Source organism: Bacillus rossius, chromosome 18, assembly GCF_032445375.1.
Source record: "Bacillus rossius redtenbacheri isolate Brsri chromosome 18, Brsri_v3, whole genome shotgun sequence".
Lineage (NCBI taxonomy): Eukaryota > Metazoa > Arthropoda > Insecta > Phasmatodea > Bacillidae > Bacillus > Bacillus rossius.
Genome location: NC_086345.1, coordinates 27758651 through 27784513, shown reverse-complemented (window position 1 = coordinate 27784513; position 25863 = coordinate 27758651). Strand labels below are relative to the sequence as shown.

The window sequence follows — 25863 nt, the reverse complement described above, 5'->3', positions numbered from 1 at the left end:
ACTTTCGGAACATGCCTCATGTTGCTATTATTCCCAGAACGTTTTTACTGCTATCGCCTAACATCCTGTTCCTGTTTCGTTCTGCTTGCCGACGTAGCTAGTCGCTGTCTTTCATTTCGCCGTGGTTGTTCGTGAGACTTGCAATGGTAAGTGTAATCTGATGTTATTTTTTCAATCCTTGTAAATTTATATTGTTTGTTTCTTTACTATTTGTAATTTGAGTGTGCTTGTTCCTAATTATAAACTATTTTTTGTTTAATTCATTTTTATATATTTCACTAACCTTGTTGTATTTTGCCATCGTGATTCACAGAATGGTACTTAAATATCACAATGAAAAGACTTTGCGTTCCACAATTTAGTAGTGTTGTGGGTATTGTTTGAATATTTGTGAAGGAAATATATTTGTGTGTGGATGAATGATTACATATCCTTAAATTTCGAGGTTATTGAGACCACGAGGCATTGATGAGTCACAATTTTAACCTTATTAACGCCAACTGTACACATCTTGATCAGAGCTGCAAGCATACAGTTAAATGGTGGGAATATAGGTTTCTTTAATTTATGATTTAATTAAAGAAAGAAATAAATTTCTCTACAGCTTGTTCTATAATGGCACAGCCGCTAATATAAACTATTTACTGAGGCGTATGTCCGGCGGGAAAACGTACAACACCCCATCACTTACTAACTTATATAGTGTAATCCGCTCTATTTCTACCCCCTACGTCATGAACCCTTATTAAGCCTCATCAGAGAACTGTTTGGAATTGTAGAAATTGCACATTGTTGCACAATTTTTATGGATAACTGGTCATTGGGATTTGGGGTAATGAGTTTGACAGTCTTGACAATTTAGCAATATGTTCAGGCATGGTGGTAGTAGCAGCAATTTCATACTAATACCCTATTTTATCTCCTAAAGTATTTGGAATTTCTTATCTCGCCGGGTTTAATGAAAAGAGGAAGTTAGAGTACAGAATAAAATTTTTTTTAAAAAAATTTTGCCCAAATATGATAATTAAAAAATTTGATATCTCCAAAAGTAATTGGAATTTTTTATCTTCGAGGCGGTAATGAAAAGAGGATGTAAAGGAGCATATAATGAAAGTTATTTCATATTTTTACGATTTTTTTGGCGCTATTATGTACATTACATATTTACCATAATTTGTTCTATGTTACTGTTTTATTAATTCAATTTACATTTTATTGACTTCAGCATCACTTAATTTAAGTTATCCTTTGATCTTGATTGCATGATCCTATAAATATTGTTTCTCTGATGTGTGATGCTTGTGGTTTTAATTTAGCATATCAAAACATCCTGTACATAACAATCACGTGATACAAAGATCTATTATTAGTTGTAAGAAAATATATTGTATTTAATTTTAGATAAATATTAGGGATATTTAATTTTAAGACTGTCTCTTATGCTATAGAAACAAAATAAATTGGTCAGTATTTGTATTACAGGTATTTAAAGGTAATTTTACACCATCCTTTTATACGAAAATACCATTAAATGTTTATCTGGACTTAACGTGGTTAATGCTCATGCCGAAATAGTCAGTAACATGTGGAGTTCTTAAAAGTAGCATAATGCACCTAGATAGAAGCTTTAGAAATAAAATTAGGAGCTGAATAAATACATTTTTGGTTAATGTACAAGTAACATGAATAACAATAGTTATAACTAAAATGGCACGTGAAAAGCGATGTCATTTAGGTTGTATTAAGGCTGTTACAATTAGTTCAAGCTATGTACTGTTTGGTAGTTTATCGCTGTAAATGATGAATTACTAAAATTTGCCAAAAGGATTATGATACAGAATGAGTAAGAATTATTTCTGACGCAGCATTTTTATTTGCGAGCATGCGAAGCACGTAGTTATGAGTCGATTAGAACAGAAAGTGTGTCGTTGCAGTCTCACCGTAAGTTCAGCGCGCCCAGGCACGGGTCCATGGGCTTCTACCCCAAGAAGCGCTCGCGGCACCACCGCGGCAGGGTCAAGTCCTTCCCCAAGGACGACCCGTCGAAGCCCGTGCACCTGACGGCCTTCATCGGCTACAAGGCGGGCATGACCCACGTCGTGCGTGAGGCGGACAGACCCGGCTCCAGTGAGTGTCCTGCTGTTATTGTTGGTCCTTTTGTCTTGTCTTGCGGCAGCTTGTAATGTATTTTTCCCATTTCCCGGGTTAAGTTAGTCCTTTTGTCTTGTATTGCGGCAGGTTAGAATGTCAGAGCTGCCAACCATTACGGATTTTAACCCGGAATTACGGAACATCGCTGGTTTATTACGGAAATAAGGCTTTGTGCTGCATGGTAACGGAGAAAATTCCGTTTCTGCTGTGCGTGTTTCGTGAACGCAGTTTGAATACATCGCTTGGTTGCGCAAATAATGGAACTAATAAGTGTGCGCATGTACTGTCGAAATAAGTAAATTAATTCTCGTGTTTTGAAATATAAATGGTACGGTATTACGTCCGTTGTACAATACAACTAGTACATATTCTCGGACTTTTCGTTTGAAGACTACTTACATCACGATAATTTTTGTACGGTACTTTGGCTAACCTGTGTTGTTTTAATTTATTTCTTGAAAGCCATTTTGGTAAATCTGTATTGTACGGATTAGTGCCAAAAAAAATCGTACAAATATGAAATAACTTTCATTATATGCTATCTTACGTCCTCTCTTCAGAACCGCCTGCGGAGATAAAAAATTCCAATTACTTTTGGAGATATTGAATATTTTAATATTCGTTTTTTGGCGATTTTTTAAAAAAAAAATTTAAAAATCCGAAAATACCTTTATTCTGTGCTCTTTAACTTCCTCTTTTCATTAAACCCGGCGGAGATCAGAAATTCCAAATACTTTAGGAGATATGGAATTTTTTAATTTTCATGATGTGCACTGATGCGGCGATTAGCGGGAAGCCTACGATTCACACATCCTTCTGGACATACCCGAATACTCACGTTGGCAAGCCTTCTTTTCTTAAAATTAGCAAGAAGTAATTAAAAATACTTTAAAACACTGGATGGTTGGTTATATTAGGTAAGTATAGCTACATTAAAAAACTGTAAAATCATTTTATGGTTGCTTAGCAAATAACTTTTTAATATGTAGCTATCCAGCGCTAGGAAACCGTTTACATGATTTTACAGTATTTTTAATGTAGTTATCCTAACCAAATCAACCATCCACAATGTTTTGAAGTATTTATAATGTAGCTAACATAACCTAATTGACCATTAGTTTTCATTAGTTGCATATTTATTTACAATAAACAAAAAAAAAAAACCGAAGATGCACGATCGGGCGTTTGCCTCTCGTCTGTTGAAAGAAGGCTTGCCAACGTGAGTATTCGGGTATGTCCAGAAGGATGAGTGAATCGTAGGCTACCCGCGTTCACCATTGTTGCTTGTTTACAAGTATGTTTTTTTTTGTTTTTTTTTCCACGACGTAGTTGAACGACTACATCACGTAAAATGAAAATTACGTGAGTTCCTACTGTTCATCCTTTTTCCCGGTTTGTTAGGTCAGGTCAGCTACATTATAAATACTTTAAAACTAAATAACCATTAAAATTAATTTTTATTATTTTTAATGTCCGTTCAGTTTCAAAGTATTTATACTGTAGCTGACCTGACCTAATCTACCTTTGTCCCGTTTTGTTAGGTCAGGTCAGTTACATTATAAATACTTAAAACTATACAAGTAAAATTAATTGATATTATTTTTAATTTCCGTTTATTTTGAAGTATTTATCATGTAACTAACCTTACTTAATGGAAAATTTCTGTTATTTAGGCATTCAGGCACACACGGCAAAATATAAAATTGCGTCTGTTGAATGATTACATAGGGCTTGTATTGCAAAATAAGAACGGCGTTATCTCCAAAACTAATTGGAATTTTTAATCTCCGCAGGCGGTTTTGAAAATAGGACATAAAAGAGCATATATTGAAAGTTATTTCATATTTGTACGATTTTTTTTTGGCGCTAATCCGTACAATACAGATTTACCGCCATTTTTTTCATCATAGTGTTTTTCCGTCTCTACAGACGTGAAATTTTTTTGTTTTTCGATAGTGTTGTGTTCTCAATTCTTCAGAACTTTCGACTTAAATATTCAAAAGAATGGCCATGCTTGTTTTCAAATGTTTGGAACGCCACGCGTTTTGTAATGTATGCACGTGTGACTTTTCGATTGCACATGGTGGGAGGGATGATTGTAGACGGCATATTAATCAAAGAAACATGCGGGTCATTTTATAGCCATGACAAGTAATAAATCTATATCGTCGTTTTTTCCCTACATCTGAAGAAACAAAACTAACGAACGCAGAGTTATTGTTTACAAGTCATTGTGTTTGTCTTCTTGGTTGTTTACATGACAGTTCTTATCCAACCAGGATAAAAGAAGCAAATAAAAAGAAAGTTGTTTTAAAGTTTAACTTTGAATACTTTGAATTGGATTCAAAATGGTAAATCTGTATTGTACGGATTAGCGCCAAAAAAATCGTACAAATATGAAATAACTTTCATTATATGCTCTTTTACGTCCTCTTTTCAAAACCGCCTGCGGAGATTAAAAATTCCAATTACTTTTGGAGATATCGCCGTTCTTATTTTGCAATACAAGCCCTATGTAATCATTCAACAGACGCCATTTTATATTTTGCCGTGTGTGCGTGAATGCCTAAATAACAGAAATTTTCCATTAGGTAAGGTTAGTTACATGATAAATACTTCAAAATAAACGGAAATTAAAAATAATATTAATTAATTTTACTTGTATAGTTTTAAGTATTTATAATGTAACTGACCTGATCTAACAAAACGGGACAAAGGTAGATTAGGTCAGGTCAGCTACAGTATAAATACTTTGAAACTGAACGGACATTAAAAATAATAAAATTAATTTTAATGGTTGTTTACTTTTAAAGTATTTATAATGTAGCTGACCTGACCTAACAAACCGGGAAAAAGGATGAACAGTAGGAACTCACGTAATTTTCTTTTTACGTGATGTAGTCGTTCAACTACGTCGCGAAAAAAAAAAAAATCATACTTGTAAACAAGCAACAATGGTGGAAACGCGGGAAGCCTACGATTCACTCATCCTTCTGGACATACCCGAATACTCACGTTGGCAAGCCTTCTTTCAACAGACGAGAGAACCAAACGCCCGATCGTGCATCTTCGGGTTTTTTTTTGTTTATTGTAAATAAATATGCAACTGATGAAAACTAATGGTCAATTAGGTTATGTTAGCTACATTATAAATACTTCAAAACATTGTGGATGGTTGATTTGGTTAGGATAGCTACATTAAAAATACTGTGAAATCATGTAAACGGTTTCCTAGCGCTGGATAGCTACATATTAAAAAGTTATTTGCTAAGCAACCATAAAATGATTTTACAGTTTTTTTAATGTAGCTATACCTACCTAATATAACCAACCATCCACAGTGTTTTAAAGTATTTTTAATTACTTCTTGCTAATTTTAAGAAAAGAAGGCTAGCCAACGTGAGTATTCGGGTATGTCCAGAAGGATGTGTGAATCGTAGGCTTCCCGCTCAAACGACGCATCAGTGCACATCACGAAAATTAAAAAATTCCATATCTCCTAAAGTATTTGGAATTTCTGATCTCCGCCGGGTTTAATGAAAAGAGGAAGTAAAAGAGCACAGAATAAAGGTATTTTCGGATTTTTAATTTTTTTTTTTAAAAAAATCGCCGAAAAATGAATATTAAAAAATTCGATATCTCCAAAAGTAATTGGAATTTTTTATCTCCGCAGGCGGTTCTGAAAAGAGGACGTAAGATAGCATATAATGAAAGTTATTTCATATTTGTACGATTTTTTTTGGCGCTAATCCGTACAATACAGATTTACCTTCAAAATTTCCAGTAAAATTATTGACAATTCTTACATATTCAGATGATTGTATTGTTCAAATATATTTTTTTTTATTCATTAATTTGCATATTATTCATATACATAGGCCTATATTTTTCTTTTTTTGATTATTATTGTCCTTGTTTTATCTTGTGAGTGTGTCATAATACCCCAAGAAAAATTTATCGTGCATGATTTACACGTACTTTTTTCATATAACTTAATCGTCATTACTGATGGGTGTGATTTGAGGTTGGCAGCTCTGGAATGTATTTTCCCGATTTCACGGGAGAAGTTAGTCCTTTTGGTTTGTATTGCGGCAGCTTATAATGTGTTTTCCCGATTTCCCGAGGGAAAATAGGATTCTTATTTTTCCTCCCTGAATTTTTCCCGAAGCTCAATTTCCTTTCCCTGCCCACCCCTAAATTTTATGCCTATTTTGTTGGTGAATTATAAAACACTATTTAAAAAAATAAAAACTGTAACACTGTAATTCTGTTTTAAAAATAAGCTTGTCCAATGGTATACCTGAATTTAACCGAGTACTAAATCTGATGTACATAATAGTTGACAAACGTGTTGCTGGGCTGCGGTGATCGCAGAACAGTCGGTAGGCTTGTCTGTCGAGAGCGCGTGGTGACCGGGGTGCTTGCGTGGGGTGTGCACAGAGGTGAACAAGAAGGAGATAGTGGAGGCGGTGACGATCCTGGAGACCCCGCCCATGATCGTGGTGGGCCTGGTGGGGTACATTGAGACCCCGCGCGGGCTGCGCGGCCTCAAGACCATCTGGGCGGAGCACCTGGCCGAGGACTGCCGGCGCCGCTTCTACAAGAACTGGTGAGCCGAGCCGTCACACGAGCTTGTGTAATACTTACTGTTTTAAATGTCCGCCCAGGGTTACCCTGTGGCAGTGAATGACTGTACCTGGAATTAGGTTTCATATTCATGCAGGTGCCTGCATTCGTATAGTTTTTTTTTTGCATAATTTTTTTTTAAACAGAATTGGACTGATTGTCGGAACATTTTGAATTGCAGTACCTGCCTAGTAGCGACTAATTTATGGCTTATTTGCTGACGCATTTGTTTCTTTATGCGGCACTTCCATCTTTTCGCTTAAGCATAAATTATAAATGTTTGGAGATGTATCATTTTAATTCGTGTGGAAATTATTTTAAAAGGTTTTAACATTGGTGTTACTTTCTACAAACATGTAATGTAAAGAAGTGTAAGAATATTGTTTGGAAGTTGCGGTCGGTTGCTGAAGTTGGCTGGAGGCTGTGCGAGCTGTCACTAAAGAGTGTGTGCTCTCCGCTCGGAAGACGAGAGCGACGTGTGCCCGCGCCGCCAGACCGATGAGGTCGCGGCCGGCGCCGGGGGTCGTGTCTCCGCTCGCGGAAGAGACCGCCCCCGTCCCGTCCCCTGTCCCTCCGTCCCGAGGTCCCGCCCCCGGCCCCTCACCGCGCTGTGTCGCCCAGGTACAAGGCCAAGAAGAAGGCGTTCACCAAGGCCTCCAAGAAGTGGCAGGACGAGCTGGGGCAGAAGACCATCGAGAAGGACTTCCAGCGGATCATCCGCTACTGCAAGGTCATCCGGGTGCTGGCCCACACACAGGTGCGGTACCATCACAACTCAGATGCCATAGTCTTGCACAGGGTTTTCCAGAGTGGAACACTACATTATTTGTATTGCGATAGTCTTGCAGTGCCTGGATGATATTTTCCTGCTTATGGTAAAAATATCTCAAATCTCAATTTTTTTTTTTTTAGAAAGTCTTGTACTCATAGTGCGATATGTCCCGGGGGAGGATGAGATGTTGAGTCTGTTTTCTTTGGTTTGCTGTACAATGATCCGATTGATTACTCTGTAGTAGAACAGATGTAAATGTTTTGTTTTTGTAATTTTTGACTGCTGTTACAAATCCATAAAGTACATCTGATGATTTTTGACTTGGTTCTCTCCAGTTTTGAGACGATTGCAGTAAAATAATTTTTATTGAGTATTTCGAGAAGACTGAAAATATAATTTTGATATAAGTTTGTGAAGTGTTTCTGAACAAGTGTAGGGTGGAGGTGTGAACGCTGGGTTGTGGGAGGTGTTGGGGAGGGGGTATTGACACCGGGCGTCGGCCCGTTACCTGGCCGGCGCCTCACGGCCTGGGAGCTGCCCCCGCGCAGTCTGGTCCCCGCCGCGGTGTCGTAGAGCGTCTCCGCCCCCCGGCCCCGGCCGGGAGCGCGCGGAGGCGCGGCATATTCCATATCCTCCCTGTAGCCCCTGGGGCGGCGACCAGGGAGACAGACCATGCCGCGCACAGACCAGCCTCGGTGTGTCGAAGTGTGTGCTAAACATTGCTACTTTAGAGGTGAACTGATTGTTTAAATTCATGTTTGATTTCTTGTCGACCCAGTTATTGAAGAAATAACGATAGTATGCTTTAAATGAATATTACGTTTTAGTTTTTTAATTGTTTCAAGGTGTGTGGGAACATTCTGATTTTATTCAAGTTTTCCTTTGTTAATAAAATATAATAAACCTCAGGTGAACTCATTATTTATTTAAGCATGCTGACTTGAAGTAGTTTAGTGGGAGAATTGCAAGCTGCTAGCCAGTGTCTTGGCATGATGAATTGTGCAGAGAATCAGGGCTTATTACTTGCTTCCGATTGTGGCCTGCTGATAGTACACTGATGTCTTGTTATAGTTGTCACCACTGTAAGCCAGTCTCGCATCCACTGCCCGAGTGTCACTGCCGACACAGTGCTATTCCTTGTCAGTGATGATAACCCTCATGTGTACAATTATTATCTCTGACGCGTGATGTCATTTGAGGGGCGGACTGAGACAAGAGCACGTGATCATTAATTACTGTTTTAAAATGGCTAGTGGTAGTTTGGATTGTGGCAAAACTATCTGAATGTCCATGCAGAGTGGTTACACTTTCCGGTGTACGTTAATGTAAATGGATACCCATAGGATGATAGAAATTGAAACTGTGAAACCTATGAGAGAAATTTATCTTTGCATGTAAGTATTTTAGTTCTTAATGAGGTGTTATAAATTAAAAGATAATTGTTTATTGACTTTTAAAGGATGTATTAGATGATCAGATTTTATGGTGTGACAAGAAGCAAAGTAATCTGCATAATTCCCAGCTGCTTGCTGGCTGAACACGGATCATGCTAGGACAGTTCTGATCCGGCAGTTCTGATTACACAAACCATTAAATGGGATTTAAAGTGTGTATTAAGTCTGGCATGCCATTCCTGCGACAAGCTTGGGAGATTTTAGTGATGCAAAGGTTGTATAAATGTCGTACAATGTCGCTGAAACTAGTTTTGTAACCGGTGTCTTGGTATCAATAGGTAAAAGTATTCTACCAGAGGGTAGGGCAAACAGCAAAACCAGTTTGGGCTTTTTCGACAGCCGACAGTAGGAAAACTTGACTACAGGAAGATAATTTAAGTTGATGATTTTACGTGTAGTGATGTGTGGAAAAAAATTGGCTTATTTCATGGCAAGAAAATGTTTTCAGGTTTTAAAGAAGTTGAATACAGTGTCGCAAGAAGGGTGCATTTTGAACTGTAAACTAATGGGAAATGGTTGTGAGACTTGTTGAAAGAGCTTGGGTTCTGCTAGTTAAGATGTGTCAATCGAAGAGAGATTTTTTTTTTAAGTCTGAAAGAGCTGCTAGGAGAGGGTGCTTTTAATTCACTTGAGTTTCTGCAAGGCTGGCACAACTGAAGTATCTGTTCTAAAAATGTACGTTCATGTTATGCACAGTGTAAATTCTGGTTCTTTGATAATTCAGGGGTGTGATCAAGCACAAAGAGTGGTCGAATGCACGAGTAACACCGTTGCAGCTCTTGACTCGTGCGACTGATCTGTTGGCAGCCCTGAGCCCCTTCCTCCCGTGGAAGGGAAAGGCTGTTGCGCACAGCGGTGTTAAATGCCCGTTTGCTTCTTGTCGCATTATACCAGTTACTCTGCACAGTCAGACATTTTGTGAATGTGACACAATGTTTTCAATCTAAATTACCAGTATGGAAGCATGAATTTATATGTCTAAAACAGTATGTTCTTATGTATAATTCTATAACACTTGAATCTTGTTTGTGGTTTTGTTTGATTGCACCTTGCATGTTAGTTCGTGTATCACGCTTATTTAAATACTCCTTGTTACTTTAAAAATCTCCTTAACAGATATTTACTGTATGTTTGTCAGCATTGCCATTTTTAAGTTTAGGGAATTTTTTTTTTATTAGTATTTAACTTTGTGTGGTCAGTACTTAAAACTAGTGATGGGTCGATTCCGATTCCGGAATCGGTCGGTCCCACCGATTCCAGTATAATCGTGGGATTCAGAATACAATGGTTTTGGAATCGACCATGACCGATTCCTGCATTGTTTTTAAGTTTATAAAATACATCTCCTACGCAACGTAAGAAAATACTAAAATGAATGCAAATATAATTTTTAAACTACAAAATACAATCTTTTTTACAGAACTGATTTACGAATTAAGGTAATTAACGTATTTATTTACTTGCACCGCCATTTTCCCTATAGTACAAATGCAGTATCTACTTTCCCGCTTTAAACGAAAGCATTTTTCGGAAATTACGTTGCAGCAGCACTGCATTTAATAGTAAACCTTCAAAAATAACTAGACAAAACCATAAATGTTTAAAGAAAATTATGTAAATGTCAAGTAAAATAACGTAAACGTTAACAACTTGATCATGGCAGCTACATTTGCCATTGTAAACAACCTAATTTTTTGTTTGTGCCACCGGCCATGGTAAACCATACGGCCATGAACCAAATCTTTTGTGACGTGAAAATTAAGATGTTTCACATCTCTGCACTTTAAACTTTATAGAATTAAATGAAATAATTTTTGAACGAGATTTTACCCAAATTGACAGTGGATTACTGCGACCATATTAAAATAAGTTTAAAAGCAACATAACCAAATTGCTGTAAATCGGCGTTCTTGTGAGTGTTCAGCGATGCTCTTTTTACATTAGATATATTTTGGAAAGGCAGTTGGTTAATCTGGATTTCCAAACATTGCTGCTGAAACGTTCGTAAATTTTTATTACCAGACATAAACAATCTTGAAAGTACCGTATTGGTCCGAATATAAGGCGACCATTTTTACATAAACGAGAGATGCGAAAATTGGAAGTCGCCTTATTTTCGCACCCAAGACGTCAGAACTGCAAATATTAGTTCCAAACGGAAAGCTACAGTAGAAACATTGTTACAAAATGTTCACGATTTTTTATATTAACTAAAACTTCGTTACCTCACACAGGGAAAACGATAAATCCACCCAATATTGCAGTAATTCACAATTGTTTAAAGTTGAAAATTAAAATATTTGTACTTGAGTAAAAATGTGAATGTTGAAGCATCTCAAAATGGCAACCTTTTATTACACAATTTGTACTTTATGTACAATCGCGTGTCAACATTTACGGTCATTTATTTTCAGATTTTTAACGGAAATATTTGTACTAAAATATCACAGCTATTTTCAGAACGATTGTTTACGTTTACAAAGAACATTTCGGATGTAATGTCTGCCAACTGTCTTTCCACAATATTTCTTTGTTGTAAAACGAACATTGCCGAACACGCACGAAGACGCCATATTTACAGGAATTTGGTACGTTGCTTCAAAAGCTATTTTAATAATTTCACAGTAATCCACTCTTTATTTATGTAAAATCCTTTCAAACAACATAATTATCATAGATTATTCTTTAAAATTCATAGGACAGAGACACTCTTGTCATAAAGTAATATGGACAAATATTCGCGATCACGTCACCGAAGTTATTCATGGCCGTATGCTTCACCATGGCAGCTAGCCACTTGTTTTGTTCCGGCAAGCTGCATTCTGTGTTTGCGTTGTTACATCTAACACACAATACTAAATAGTAATACGTATCTTAAGTGAAACGGAAAGTTAAATGCTGTATTGTAAGAGTGATTAATAGCCATTGTAAAAATTTTAAATTCGTAGATACAGTAAACTGTGAAAAATGAACGATCACACATAGGTGGAACGGCGGGGAACGAGCTCTAGACAAATAAACAGCTCTGAAGATGACAATGATGCAGCTTCATTAGAGTAAACATACGAAAAAATTTCTAGTGTAATACTTTAAAATGTAAATATTTTCTAATTGTTTTCGTTTGACTTTTAGTGTAGGCAATTCAAACTTTTTTTAAAATAAGTAATGTGATAAATATAATTATTTGTTATACATAAATGCAAAAAGAATTTATCAACACAAAATGTATGTCTAATGAATTTTCACATTAATTTCTGCCAAAATTATTTTTACATTTGTTTGGCCTCCTGAAACTGCAGGTCGCCTTATACTCGGGGTCGCCTTATACTCGGGGTCGCCTTATATTCGGGCCAATACGGTAGTTGTGTTTAACAGAATTGTTTCCGATAAATTTTTGAAATGAATTAAATGTTAACACGCGATTTTTTTAAGAGTTTAATTATTTTGTGTAAGAAAATCTCACCATAAAATGTGGACATTTTGAGATGCTAAACATGCACAGAATGTTCTTAGTCAAGAACCGAAAATTTATTTTCTCTTTACGGTTGTGAAGAACTGCAAGACTGGATGGATTTATTCTTTTCACCAAGTGAGATGGTCCCTTGAAATATGTATCAACGAGGTTATATTGTCATTTTATTTGGATCATTATTTACTTGCGCTTGAAAATAAAATTAACCTAAACGTACAAACCTCTTTTTTTACAATTAATTAATTGAGTTGATAATGTAAGGTATCAAAAGTTGGTTAAGTTATAACATTATTTACAAAATACGTCATAAGACATCTTTGATTATTGGCAGTGTTTGAACACATGTTTCGTCTAACTATATGCAAGGTTAAAAGGCCAAATTGTGCTAGAAATTCAAGGTAGCATAACTTCATGGTAATGAACATACTTTTTAACATTATATAAGCTGTATATAATGTTAATTTCTGCACAGAAAATGAAACATAATTATATCAATAATATATATATTATATATAATTATGCAATTATATTTTTAAAATCATAAACAACCTTTTTTTTCTGAGTGTATTACTCTGTTGAACATTGTCAGCTAAAAATTAAGGAATCGGAATCGGATCGAAGAATCGACCCTTTAATTTAAGAATCGAAAATGGAATCGGAATCGGTATATTTTAGGAATCGGCCCAACACTACTTAAAACTGTATATGCCAGTGCTCTATGCAAGGATTGGGTGGGTAAAGACCATGTTTTCCATTAGTTTTTTATTGTGGTAACTGATGCAATTCAGTTGACTAATTTTGAAATTCTGGTGTAGTTAATCAATGTTAAACATTTCATTAGCTCTGTGTAAAGTCAGCACGAGTAACTTCCTACTCTGAATCACCCGATTGTGATGGTCCTTGTCAGTGATGATATTTCTGGTTAATCGTTTATGGTGATTATCTGATGTCTGTGATGTCATGCATAACTAGGGCGATCTGAGCCAAGGACAAGAACAAATTTTTTACTTTTCGTAAATTGTGTGAAAAACTGGTTAACCTAGAACCTTAAGGAAAACTGTAAATATGCTTAAATGAAATATTTGTGGTGTAATTGAATAAAAAAAGTTTTGACCACCTTGCTTTTAATTTTCTCCATTGTAAACTTTGTTTTTCAGGGAACATTGGCTTTTGATTACGGGGCAAATTGAATACATAAATCATGCTCGGCAAGATTGTTTTAATTTCGTGGTGGTTTGAGGGCTAACATGCAGTGAATGGGTTAAGTAGATATGTTTTGGTTGTGAGGGATCGACACCGGGCGTCGGCCCGTTACCTGGCCGGCGCCTAGCGGCCCGGGAGCTGCCCCCACGCAGTCTGGTCCCCGCCGCGGTGTCGTAGAGCGTCCCCGCCCCCCGGCCCCGGCCGGGAGCGCGCGGAGGCGCGGCATATTCCATATCCTCCCTGCAGCCCCCGGGGCCGCGACCAGGGAGACAGACCATGCCGCGCACAGACCAGCCTCGATGGCGTGTGGTTGTAGAGACTTGTGTTAATTTGGAACTTGGGGTAGTAAAGGGATGGCGGTAGTTATTTTCGTGTGCTCATGGTGGTTGTATTGGTGTTAAAAATTACGGGTGGGTGAGCAATCACATACAGCTAACCTAGCGGGTTTTTTCAGATAACTCCTTTACTTGACACGTGAAGTCTGCTGACGGGGGTGATACTGCTTTTTATATTTTCGTATCGACTAGCTCGTGTTCACGTTTGTGGATAGCTTGGTTCCTAAACGGCAATGATGTGGCTGAGACATGGACACAGTGCTATCAAGTGGGGCGCTGGTGCAAGTGGCAGTGTTGACCGGGACTGGTGGTGGCTGGTGTGCAGATGAAGCTGCTGAAGAAGCGCCAGAAGAAGGCGCACATCATGGAGATCCAGCTGAACGGCGGCACGGTGGAGCAGAAGGTGCAGTGGGCGCGCGACCACCTGGAGAAGCCCGTGCCCGTGTCGCAGGTGTTCGCCGCTGACGAGATGATCGACTGCATCTCCGTCACCAAGGGACACGGCTACAAGGGTTCGTGCATCACCGCTTTCCCTACCTTTCCCTACCTGTACCGCAGCTGGTGTAGAGTAAATCTTTCGAATGGATTAAAAAAAATTTCATGAGAATGAATTAATATTTGTATCAATTTTGCCTGAACAATTTTTTTTAAATTTAAGTTGCAATTATATTAAAGTTGATTGTGTTTATTTTCTCTTAGCATTCTGCAATAAATTATATTCAAATGTAATGGTGCCAGGTGTGCCAATTTACCTATGCCATGTGTGGGCTTGTCTGTTTGGAAATACTTAAACTAAAATAATTTTTTAATTTGAAGCTTATTTATGTATGTGATAGTGTTGGGTTGTTGCCGTAACCTGTAAAGCAGATCTAGATAGTGTTTCCACAGCCTAGGAAAAAGATGGATTCTTGTGGATTTGAAAAGGTGTCTTAAAGACCAGGAGGATGAAGGGAAATTGTCAATATCTGATAACACTTCGGTACCAATAATTGAGACTACGCAGTATCCCTGTCTTAAAAAAAAATCATGCAGCTGAATCATAATAAATTCATACGCAGTTGGTTGTACATCCGCTATTTTGACAGACATAAATAATGGTACTTCTCTAGCCTGAACACAATCGCAAATTGGCAATGTTGGTTGGATGATGTCGACAGGAATATGAGTGCATACGGTTTTATAGTACCGTATTTACTCGTGTATAGTGCGCACCACAATTTTTGCAACAAATTCCAAAGAAAAAAATTTATAATTTTTTTCCCATAAATAAATTTTAATAACATTTTGTGGTTCTTGTGAAGTAATTACTTATGAAACAAATGATTATTTACATTGATGTGTGGTGGTGTTCGGAAAATACTTAAATGAAATACTCTTCCTCCTGAAAGCGAAACTTTTGTGGCATACGGTACCATCTGAAACTACACGAGCAAGCTAAACTCTGCTGTGTGGACGGAAGATAATGAAGCGCTGTATCGTCACAACTGGTACGTTGGCTGGAGGGAGAGAGGCAGTCAGGCAGGAATGGGGACTATGACCATCAAGTAACCTTGACAGTTGACAGGACTAAACAGCGCCACTCCCGTCACTATTGCTAAGCTGGCGCGGAGGACTAGATGACTCACCTCGCCCGCACACGTGTGTGTTTGTGTGTGGTGAAAGAGAGGCCTTGTTGCTTGTGCATATGTGTGGGGTCACCCATCACCCGGCAGTTAACGACTAACACTCCTCCCCGCCTCCACCTCATAACATTCTTTTCCGTGTATAGCGGGCATCCTTATTTTTTTCCTTGAGGGGGGAAAAAGGGCGCGCTATACACGAGTATATACGATATATGTCTGTGATGTCTTAAAAATAAAAAAATTGAATCGTCCTATACTTGCTGGCTGTAGTGTAATTGTGTACGTGATGATAATTGGATTGCGCATTCCGACGCTGCTGGGGATACGACCATGTTGCCTTCCTTCTGAGCGAGCCCGGCCGGGGGCGTGGCGGTCCCGGGGGCGACGCGCGCCGAGCCACTGACGGGGGCGGCCGTGCTGTTGCAGGCGTGACGTCGCGCTGGCACACCAAGAAGCTGCCGCGCAAGACGCACAAGGGGCTGCGCAAGGTGGCGTGCATCGGGGCGTGGCACCCCAGCCGCGTGTCGTTCACGGTGGCGCGCGCCGGCCAGAAGGGCTACCACCACCGCACGGAGATCAACAAGAAGATCTACCGCATCGGCCAGGGCATCCACACCAAGGACGGCAAGGTGGGCGCTTCGTGGGTTACTGCTGTCGAGTCGTTCAGCTGTTTTTATTATCGCTTTTGTAATTAACATTTTCAAAAAAAAAACATTATGATTGTACTGGAAGTGTAGTAAAGTTGTTTGCACATTTCTTAGTGTAAAGTTGTTGAAGGTACACGGTAAAGAACCTGGTATAACTAGCCAAGTTAACGATGAATAGCATAATAAGTTCAACCAGTATGCTATACTAACATTAGGATCTTCATTGTGCATAAAAAATTTCTCTGTGTGTTGGTTTGCATATATAATAGTCTGTTATAATTACAAAATAAAAAAATTATAAGATAATCCTCAATACCAGAATACAGATTTTACAAAATAAATAAAGCTCTAACATAATGGCTAGCTTAAATACTTGATGCTATATGGAAAATTCTGAAATTGAAACGAGTACTCGGTATTAGTCTACAGACTCGATTGTATTTAATTATTTTTCTTCGCTCATCAAATATAACCTCATACGATTGACACTTCAAAAAGAAAAAACACAGCCTTCTATTCTTTTTTTTTTTTTTTTTTTTAACTCCTCGGGAAAAACAGTAATATACACACAATATGACCATTCCAATACTATAGCACAGACTTCAATATGGCAAACAAAACATAGCACTGTAAACTAAATATATATATATATCAGATTCACAAAATTAATGCAAAAAGTTCATCTGTGACAATGTTTCTTTACACTGCAAATTGGAAAATTTTGAAATGAGGACAAGATGAGGCCAGAGGTCTGTGTTTTGACGGCGGGCCGCTGACGAGCGATGTGAGGCCGGCGGGGTAGCTGAGTGGTGATGGCTCTCTCCCGCAGGTGGTGAAGAACAACGCCTCCACGGAGTACGACCTGACGGAGAAGACCATCACGCCGCTGGGCGGCTTCCCGCACTACGGGGAGATCAACCAGGACTTCCTGATGATCAAGGGCTGCGTCGCCGGCTGCCGCAAGCGCGTCATCACGCTGCGCAAGGTGAGGGCCGGCCATCTTTAGGAGAGTGAAATATATATCTATGATTTTGCATTAGTAAAGGCTTGCCTGGTTGAGGGTGTATCTCGGTTGTGACGCTTGTGCTCTTTGTGCTGTGTAATGGTAATACTAAAATATCCTTAAAGTACGAGTTTTAATTGTCAGAATGAAGATTTGCGTTCTGCTAAAAAAAAAAATTTATTTTTCCGTATGTAACAAGTACATAGGGAAATAGTAAATTCTAGTGTAGTGCAGCTTCTAGTGTTAATTCTAGTTCAACCTGCACCCAAACTTCGAACTTTGTAGCAAATTAATGGCATCCCAAAGATTTCCTGAACTCAAAACTGTATAGATGTGGATCTACCATTAGTCCAGTGACTGTGAAGGCATAAATTAATAAACCAATCTAATGTTGTTTTAATTGACATATACTTCTATCATATTTTATGGTATTATTACAGAATAGGTTTTAAGGTTTGGTGACAAGGTTATCTCTGAAATTTTCATAATGAAGGCAAAGATTGAAGTGATATGTGAAGATTTAGATTTGATTTGAATAGAAAAACTGGTCTTACACATTCCTACGTGTTAGTTTGATCGTCTGCTCCAGAACAAGACCTTGGATAGTTAAGTGTAGCATCCTTGAATTGCAATGCTCGCACCTGAACTGGGAGGTTCACGAGTTACTTTGTCCGGGGAATAATTATTGACTGTACGACCAGGATGTTCACCATGTGTATCGTCTTGTGAGTGCAATTTTGCGTATACATTGCTGTTGTAATGTGTGTGCACAGATGAATTGCGATTGGTTGAGGTATTGTTTTGGTTGATGTGAATGGTTCAATGCTGTGCATGGAGTCAATTGTTTTTAATAAAGAAAAGAGGGGTGGGCCAGATAGTTGAGGTGAAGGATGCAGCTGTGGAAGTGTGCAGTATCCCCGACCCGCCATGCTCGTGACCTCGACCAGAGGTTCACGGGTGCCAAGTGTCTGGGGAATATTGACTGTCCGGCCAGGAAGTTCGCCAGGCGCACCGCCTGGTGAATGCCGAGTTGTCGGGTACACGTTGGTTAATAATTAATGTGCACTGATGGGTCGGGGGAGTTGGTTATATAGTATTGTATTGTGTGGTGAACCAGCTCACGGAGATATGGCAGCCAAATGATTAATTATTCATAGAGGTACTCGAATTTCGTTAATGATATCACAAAATTTTACTAACGATTTTGGAACTACATTCTAAGCACTTACAAATGTGTTTTGATTATACATTTCGTTTTCACGAAATATCCGCAAAATGTCAGAATTTTAACGCGATATGAATATTAAGGTTCACAACAATACTTTTGCCGCAAAACGTATTCGTTTAGTAAACCAAAACATCGTAAGCCATCTTTATTATGAGATGTGCCATAGATAAGTTGAAGCTAATAATTAAATACCAAACACCCGGCCTGAAAGCGGCAACCATTTATCTCGGCGTTCCTAGCGGGATGTGGATGAAGTTAGCCGTTTGGCAATATTCGTTTCCGTTTTATTGCTTGTAAATAATAACAGAGGTTATGGGATTTCAACTCGCAATACGCCAGTCATGTGAAATGACCAAATGAGGTTTGAAAAGATCCTACGTGCCATGTAAATGTTGAATGTGAACGAAAATGGGTAGTTGCGGTTTGTTTTGAAGTTTACTAGATACTTAACAATGCCCAAGGTCGTATCAGTGTTTGCACGAGCTAAAGAATACAAGCATGAAGGATTCATTGTTTTTAATAAAGAAAAGCGGAAAATGATGTGTAAATTTGGCAATACGGTAGTAGATTGGAAAAGGAAAGATTCTTGTGAAAAACACTGAAACAGCAAGCATCTCATTTAGAGAAGGAAAAAAGTCAACATCATCAGGTTGTGGAGTCAAAAGGCAAGTGACACTCGAGGATAATATTGTTCTCCGTAAACGAGCAAAGGAAATCAGTCAAATTTGCAAGCGATACAGTGCGTGCATTTGTTTCTGCAAATATTCCCCTAGAGAAGCTATGAGGGAATGGTTAAATGAATACATGAAAGGTAAGTCAAGGAAATGTGTTACGGTTCTAACGTCTTAATAAACATAATTTGATGGGAAAGAGCCCGGAAAATCTGTAGTAAAACAAAATTATAGTAAATTGGAAAAAAAATTTGAGCCTGAAATTTACATGTACTATAATCATTGTAATTAGCTAATTTTTTAGGGAACCCTTTCTTACATGTTTACCAAACTATTTAGCCTAAGTGCCAAATTCTCCTGACAGGAAAAAATGATTCCTTTCAAGTTTTTGCGCAGGAACATAGAATAGGCCTATTGTAATACTCAAAATGTTTAAATACATAAACACAGACTAAAATTCTAGACACTATTTGTGATGTAAAATTTTAAGTAATGTGTATATAATCTACTAGATAACATTTCCACTTCTGCAAGGCTTACGCAGGAATCTAGTGATTGCTGTATCATGTACAGCTTTGTGTGTGTATCATGAAATTAAATAATTAGTATAACAAATGCACTCATTTAACAAAAAAATATTTTTTTTGCCAAAATATAGCACCAAAATCCTATAGTTTATATTTACCGAAATCAGGCAGTTTTATTTACAATTTTTCTAGGGCTGTATGAATTATTCATGTAAGCGAATACGTAAGCAACCTGGTGGGGTGGGCCAGATAGTTGAGGTGCTGGACTGCCGTGATGGATGCAGCTGTGGAAGTGTGCAGTATCCCCGACCCGCCATGCTCGTGATCTCGACCAGAGGTTCACGGGTGCCAAGTGTCTGGGGAATATTGACTTGTCCGGCCAGGAAGTTCGCCAGGCGCACCGCCTGGTGAATGCCGAGTTGTCTGATACATTTCAGTGCGTGTGTGACCCCAGTTGCCAGATAAGGGTGCGGATGATGATTACATTATGAGCCAAAAGGATAATGATACCCTGTGATGCTGCAATGATAGAACTGAAGCACCATTGGTTAGCTGGGTTTTCGCACTGTAAAAAAAAATAGGGGTGTGCAAATACTCTAAATTGGCAAATATTCGTGTGAATAAAATATTTGATTTGATTCACATTTGAAACCAATTTAGGTATTTGAAAATTTCAAATATTCGAAACTTTTCGAATGTATTAAAATATTACTTTCGTTTGACAAAACGTGTGATACAATGTGTCGAACCTCGAGAAATCATTTTCCCCGAGATAATTAATGGAAGAAAAAAGCTGTAAGCGGACCTTTACTTACATCAAATTTTAGGTTAGGTAAATGGGCATTCTGAGAACAGTTAAGCCAATGTAGCATGAAAATTATCAAATGCTTAAGATTTTACTGCTGCAAACTTTACGTGATGTGTAGCATAACTAATTTATTACAGTAGAACCCTGTTATAACGAATCTGAAGGGAGTAGTTTATATGTTCACTATAGAGGGGAAACTTTATATCTGGGAAAACTTTTATATTGGCAATACATACTCAAAAGCAAAATCTTAACTACACATAGGCCTAAGCCAAGAAAAGAAGGAATGGAAATACTCAAAGCAACAGTTTTATGAGCAAATGCAGATATTATTTTTAATGAACTATAAATGTACAAACTTTCTATTACCTAATGGTTCTTGGACATCGGCGTATTATCCTTTTTTCAGGCATTTAATACTCTGTGATGTTTTCGCAGCTTGAGAAAGAAGATTGTTCAGTTTGTTTAATATTGTACTTAATGTGGATGTTGTAATTCCCAGTTCCTTTGCTATTAACACGTGCGCGACAGTGGGGTTAAAGTCTACCTTTTCAATAATGTCCAGTTTATCTCGCACAGATAATGCCTTACGTTTTTTACCGCGTTTTTCACCCTTTTTTATGTACGTATTTCTTATTGAAGCACATATGCAGCTTAATAAAACGAAATTCTTTTTACCGTCAAAAGTAAATAAACGAAAAATAACGAGTCTGGCGCATCAAAGATCACTACTTATCATTTAGTATTGCAGTTGCTAAAGCTGGAACGAAATTTTCTCACTTTCTATGGAAAAATTTAGTCCACAGAGTTCTATCTAGTGGTAGTCTTACGAACCTTACTCGATCAAAATGTCCGAAACGTGAACGATAAAAATGAGACGTAAAAATATTGAATTTGCTGCTATAATGTACATACGTATTTGTGTGGCGGTAATTTATTTTTTATTTTGAATACATATTAAATGTACACGCGTTCGCCCATTCTTTATGCAGGGAAAACTATTTTTATTTTCACCAAACTGATCACCATTTCTGGCTACACGTAGCATACCGAGGCCACTCGAATACGACTTGTTTATAATATGAACAGTGGACAATCGAGTAGCGTATTGCGGAGAAAAACTTCAATGTGATCCAGAATAGACGTTTGGTGAAAAAAAAACTTGTAATTATATGAAAATATAGAGAATAATGTGCATTATGTCAGCAAAATTTGTTCGTGGTACGCGGGAAAACGTATGAACATTGACAAAAGTTGTGCGCTATATCCAATAAATTAATACATAACCTCACATCATTTTGCCGGGACTGAGACGGAAATTCACAATAAACGGGAATTCATTATAGGCGGGTTCACTATAAACGGGTTCTACTGTATATCCAGTTGTCCTTAGCACAATTTTTGGGTGAGCCATGTGCCATATAAAAGTGTAAAACTATTTAAAACAATGCCAGCGCATCAGCTTTCATAAATAACCTTTAAAAACTTAATGCACACATACTCTTTGGTTACCATTCTATTAATTTTACTAATACAAATCTAGAGAATTTTTTTTAATGATAGAAAAGTAAACACAGCTGCCATCATGGCTACAGCAAAAAATAAAACGTGTGTTTGTGGTTATGGCCAGCAGAGTGGCCCATGGCCAGAGAATTGTGTTGCTAGAATTGCTCCAGCGCAATCACTTTTTAAACTACCAAAAATGTTACGTAAATAATTAGATAAAATTAAGACATACGATAAAAAAATTCATTAAAACTTATTTTGCCTTGACACGTTAGATTCCAAAAGACAGAACGGAATATTGACCATGCTTACGAGCAGTTGTAATAAACAACTCTTCCATATATTGATTGGTAATCGCTTGACTATTTATTGCGGAAAATAAAACTGATGCATCAAAGATCTGTTTACTTCCATAACCTTTTTTGCAGTAATTAATTTTCAGAAGTGGAGTTCAGAACGTTGTTTTTCTGCTTCTGGGAACATTGTCACTTCCAAGAGGCAATGCCTGGTCCAGAACATGTAAAGGAATTGGTCTTTTTGCACTGCAATTTATGTAATGTTGATGGCAAGGTGTAGGCTTGGCTTTTTATGAAGACATTTCTATACCACTGATTGTTTTTTATTACTAAACCATTAGAAGACATAAAAATTAACATGTTACTTGAGTAATAAAAATGTATATAAAGCTAAAGAACGTTACTCTTTTAAACAATTTATAATATACCAAATTTTGACTAATTATTCAGATTTACACTTAGAATTTAATTAGAAAATATTCACAAATTATTTGCTATTCGCAAATATTTGCAATTATTTGATTTGCGTTGAAAAAGTCACATTCACACAGCCCTAAAAAACAATTGAGTACATATATATAAATATATAGTATACAATTGCTTAGAGGTACATGATACAAAATATTTGTTTTTGTTGCTGGTAATCTTTTCAAAAATTATGTTTAGTAAACAACATCCTGAAATTATTTTGATTAAGGTGGTGTAAATGTTCTTGGTTCCGCCTTCTAAATGCCGGGTGTTGCCGGATACATTACAGTTAGCTTGACCTTGCAGTTAGCGCTGAGCCCAGTTGCCACAGATAACGGTGCGGATGATGATTACATTATGAGCCAAAAGGATAATGATACCCTGTGATGCTGCAATGATAGAACTGAAGCACCATTGGTTAGCTGGGTTTTTGCAATGTGTAAAAAAACAATTGATACATAATGTCTATTGTATCCAATGGCTTGGAGGTACGCGATACAAAATATTAGTTTTTGTTGCCGATAATCTTTTCAAAATTTATGTTAAGTAAACAACATACTGAAATTACTGTGATTCAGGTGGTGTAATTGTTATTCTGGGTTTCAAAGGTACGAGTTGCTTCGATGTGTAATTTTTCATGGTGTGAACCTATTCAATGGTGTGATTGTTGTTCTTGTGTCGGACCAGTCGCTGCTGGTGCACACGAAGCGAAAGGCGCTGGAGAAGATCAACCTGAAGTTCATAGACACGTCGTCCAAGTTCGGGCACGGCCGCTTCCAGACGGCGGCGGACAAGGTGGCGTTCATGGGCGTGCTGAAGAAGGACCGCGTCAAGGAGGAGGCCGCCGCGACCGCGCAGACCTAGCCGTGCTGCGTTCTGTATGCCTGTGCATTAAACCTTCGTGATAACAATCTTGTGTTCTCATTGCCACGTGCACCCCACCTTCCTCTGTGACGACTGCTCTAAATTCCCTTTGTATGTTCAAGAAAACATTGCAGTAGAACCCTGTTACAATGTTTTTCAAGGGGGAAAAAGAAAAAAAACTTAAGCAGGAAACACTAATTTAGCACTCGATAGTATTTTTAATGTTAAATGATGGACTCGTTATGATACGTAAATTAATTTGACGTTAAAAAGGAATATATCCCAATATGAATTCATATATTTTAAACCTACTTGTTAAACTCTGTACATTAAAAAGAAACCATCATATTTGTCAAACAATTTAATTTTAGTTTATAGCACTTAGTATGAAGTTTAATACTGAAATAAATTTTTTTTGCCAAACATCATGTAGAGGCACTGGAAAATAGCATTTATAATGGCTGTTCGTAGCGTTTATACTTTGCCATATGGCATTTTTATAGCTTTAATTTTAATTCTTCCAGTTTATGCGGATGTTGCAAGCTTTGCACATAAGTATGTTAATGTCTAACATAGAAATGGTGCGACTTGTATTGCTCTGCATGTGAATGCACGGTAACGGATTTTGTCTCAGTTCTAACTGCATTGTACGCAAATGTGATGCGTACATAAAACCGACTGTTAACATTACGCACACATACGTTGGTAAACATTGCCGCTTCAATGTTTTCGCTTTGCCGTGAAAATATTCATGCACGTAAATAAACGTCTCTAAAGCCTAGCCCGCATACCTCGTCCTCGGACCGTAGTCCGCGGACAGCTAACTGCTGATTGGTGCACGTGACCCTCTGATGTCACGTCCCATGTCCCAAGATCTTTCACAATTTTTAACTTTTAGTCCGCGGACGAGTCAGATTTGTTTGACTCGCGGGAGTTGAAAGAGTTGGGAGCAATTTGACCTGAAATAAAGAGTTGGTCGCGAAGAGAACGATTTGAGGTTAATGTTTGTTAACATTTTCTTTGTTTTACACTGTGCTTTTACATGCAGACATTTTGAAAACTATATGAAGATTTGTCTGAAGTTAAAACTGCTTAGGCAATAATTCACCTAATATTGTGCCACGTATGATAAAAGCTCAATTATATTATGTTGTAATATTTATTTATTTAACATATTGTCAAAATTAATGTACAAAATATAACCTGCAAACTTAAATTTCAAAACAATTGAAACAAAATAAACTATGCTTATGTAAATCTAGTAACTTTAAATGAAAACAACTCGATGTAGACAAAAGCAAATGCCTCGCACAAATAACTGCACTCTGTTGTTAAGACTGCTAAGCTTCACTTCGGACCAGCAGCATGTCGACAGCACAAATGTGTGCATTCGTCCGCGGACGTTGGGCGTCCGCGGACCACTGTCACGACGAGGTATGTGGACTAGCCTTTAATCGTTTACATTTGTTTGGGTCGTACATTACGTTTGCCGTTAACCAAGTTTCTGCGCGAGCCTATGTGTATTTAAATTGTTTTTTGTGTTAATTACAAGATTCATAGATGGTGTTCATAGTTTACATGGCTCGTCATCGTCACCGTTTATTAAGTAATCTTAAAGCACTAAGAATATGTAATGTTCTTTATTGTATGTGGTTAGGCTGTTAATAATAAATAGTTTATTAATAAATATTAGGTAAACCTAAAGTTTACTGGAAATATTAATATTACTTGAAATTTTAATTATTCTAAAAACTGGATTGTAGCTTTTATTTGCGCCTATATCATTTTTACGATTTTCCAGTGCCTCTTATATATAAAAATTGGAAAAGAAAAATTATACAGTGCTCGCTGGAAGTGCCAGTGTTCTGGCACACTTCCTTTTTGTTTTCACACACACACCTATTTGAACAATCTATATGTATATGGTATAACTACTGTAAACAAAAGTGTATGTGTTGATATTGAATTTACGCATTCAATAGTGGTTGGAACAGATAGTTATATTTATAAAACAGTTTGCGCCACATAGTGGATTCAGAAAGCAAACATAAGTGGGAACAGTATTATTCGTGAAATATTTTAAACAGGAAATAAATAGTTTGCTCTTATGGAGAAATTGTCAGGACTTAAAAATTATGGCATAAGCGGGAAAACCTATGCGGGAATATTATAACCGTGTTTCACCGTATTCAGGTACTTGATTAGCTCCA

At 37.6% G+C, this 25863-nt stretch overlaps 1 protein-coding gene across 1 annotated transcript; it reads left to right on the top strand.

The window, feature by feature from the left end:
• LOC134541247 (large ribosomal subunit protein uL3) lies at positions 1 to 23700 on the top strand. The gene is made up of 8 exons (XM_063384520.1): positions 1 to 146; positions 1935 to 2127; positions 6592 to 6760; positions 7399 to 7534; positions 14339 to 14525; positions 16062 to 16264; positions 17112 to 17267; positions 23477 to 23700. Exons 1-8 carry the CDS (start codon positions 144 to 146, stop codon positions 23651 to 23653), a joined length of 1224 nt encoding a protein of 407 aa, XP_063240590.1. The 5' UTR covers positions 1 to 143; the 3' UTR covers positions 23654 to 23700.
• The last annotated feature ends 2163 nt before the right edge of the window (positions 23701 to 25863 follow it).

Bases quoted from the DNA above. Each gene is read 5' to 3' on its own strand.
- LOC134541247 (XM_063384520.1), top strand. The intron at 14,526-16,061 runs GTTCGTGCATCA...GTGCTGTTGCAG, and splicing joins CAAGGGACACGGCTACAAGG to GCGTGACGTCGCGCTGGCAC. The intron at 17,268-23,476 runs GTGAGGGCCGGC...GTGTCGGACCAG, and splicing joins GCGTCATCACGCTGCGCAAG to TCGCTGCTGGTGCACACGAA.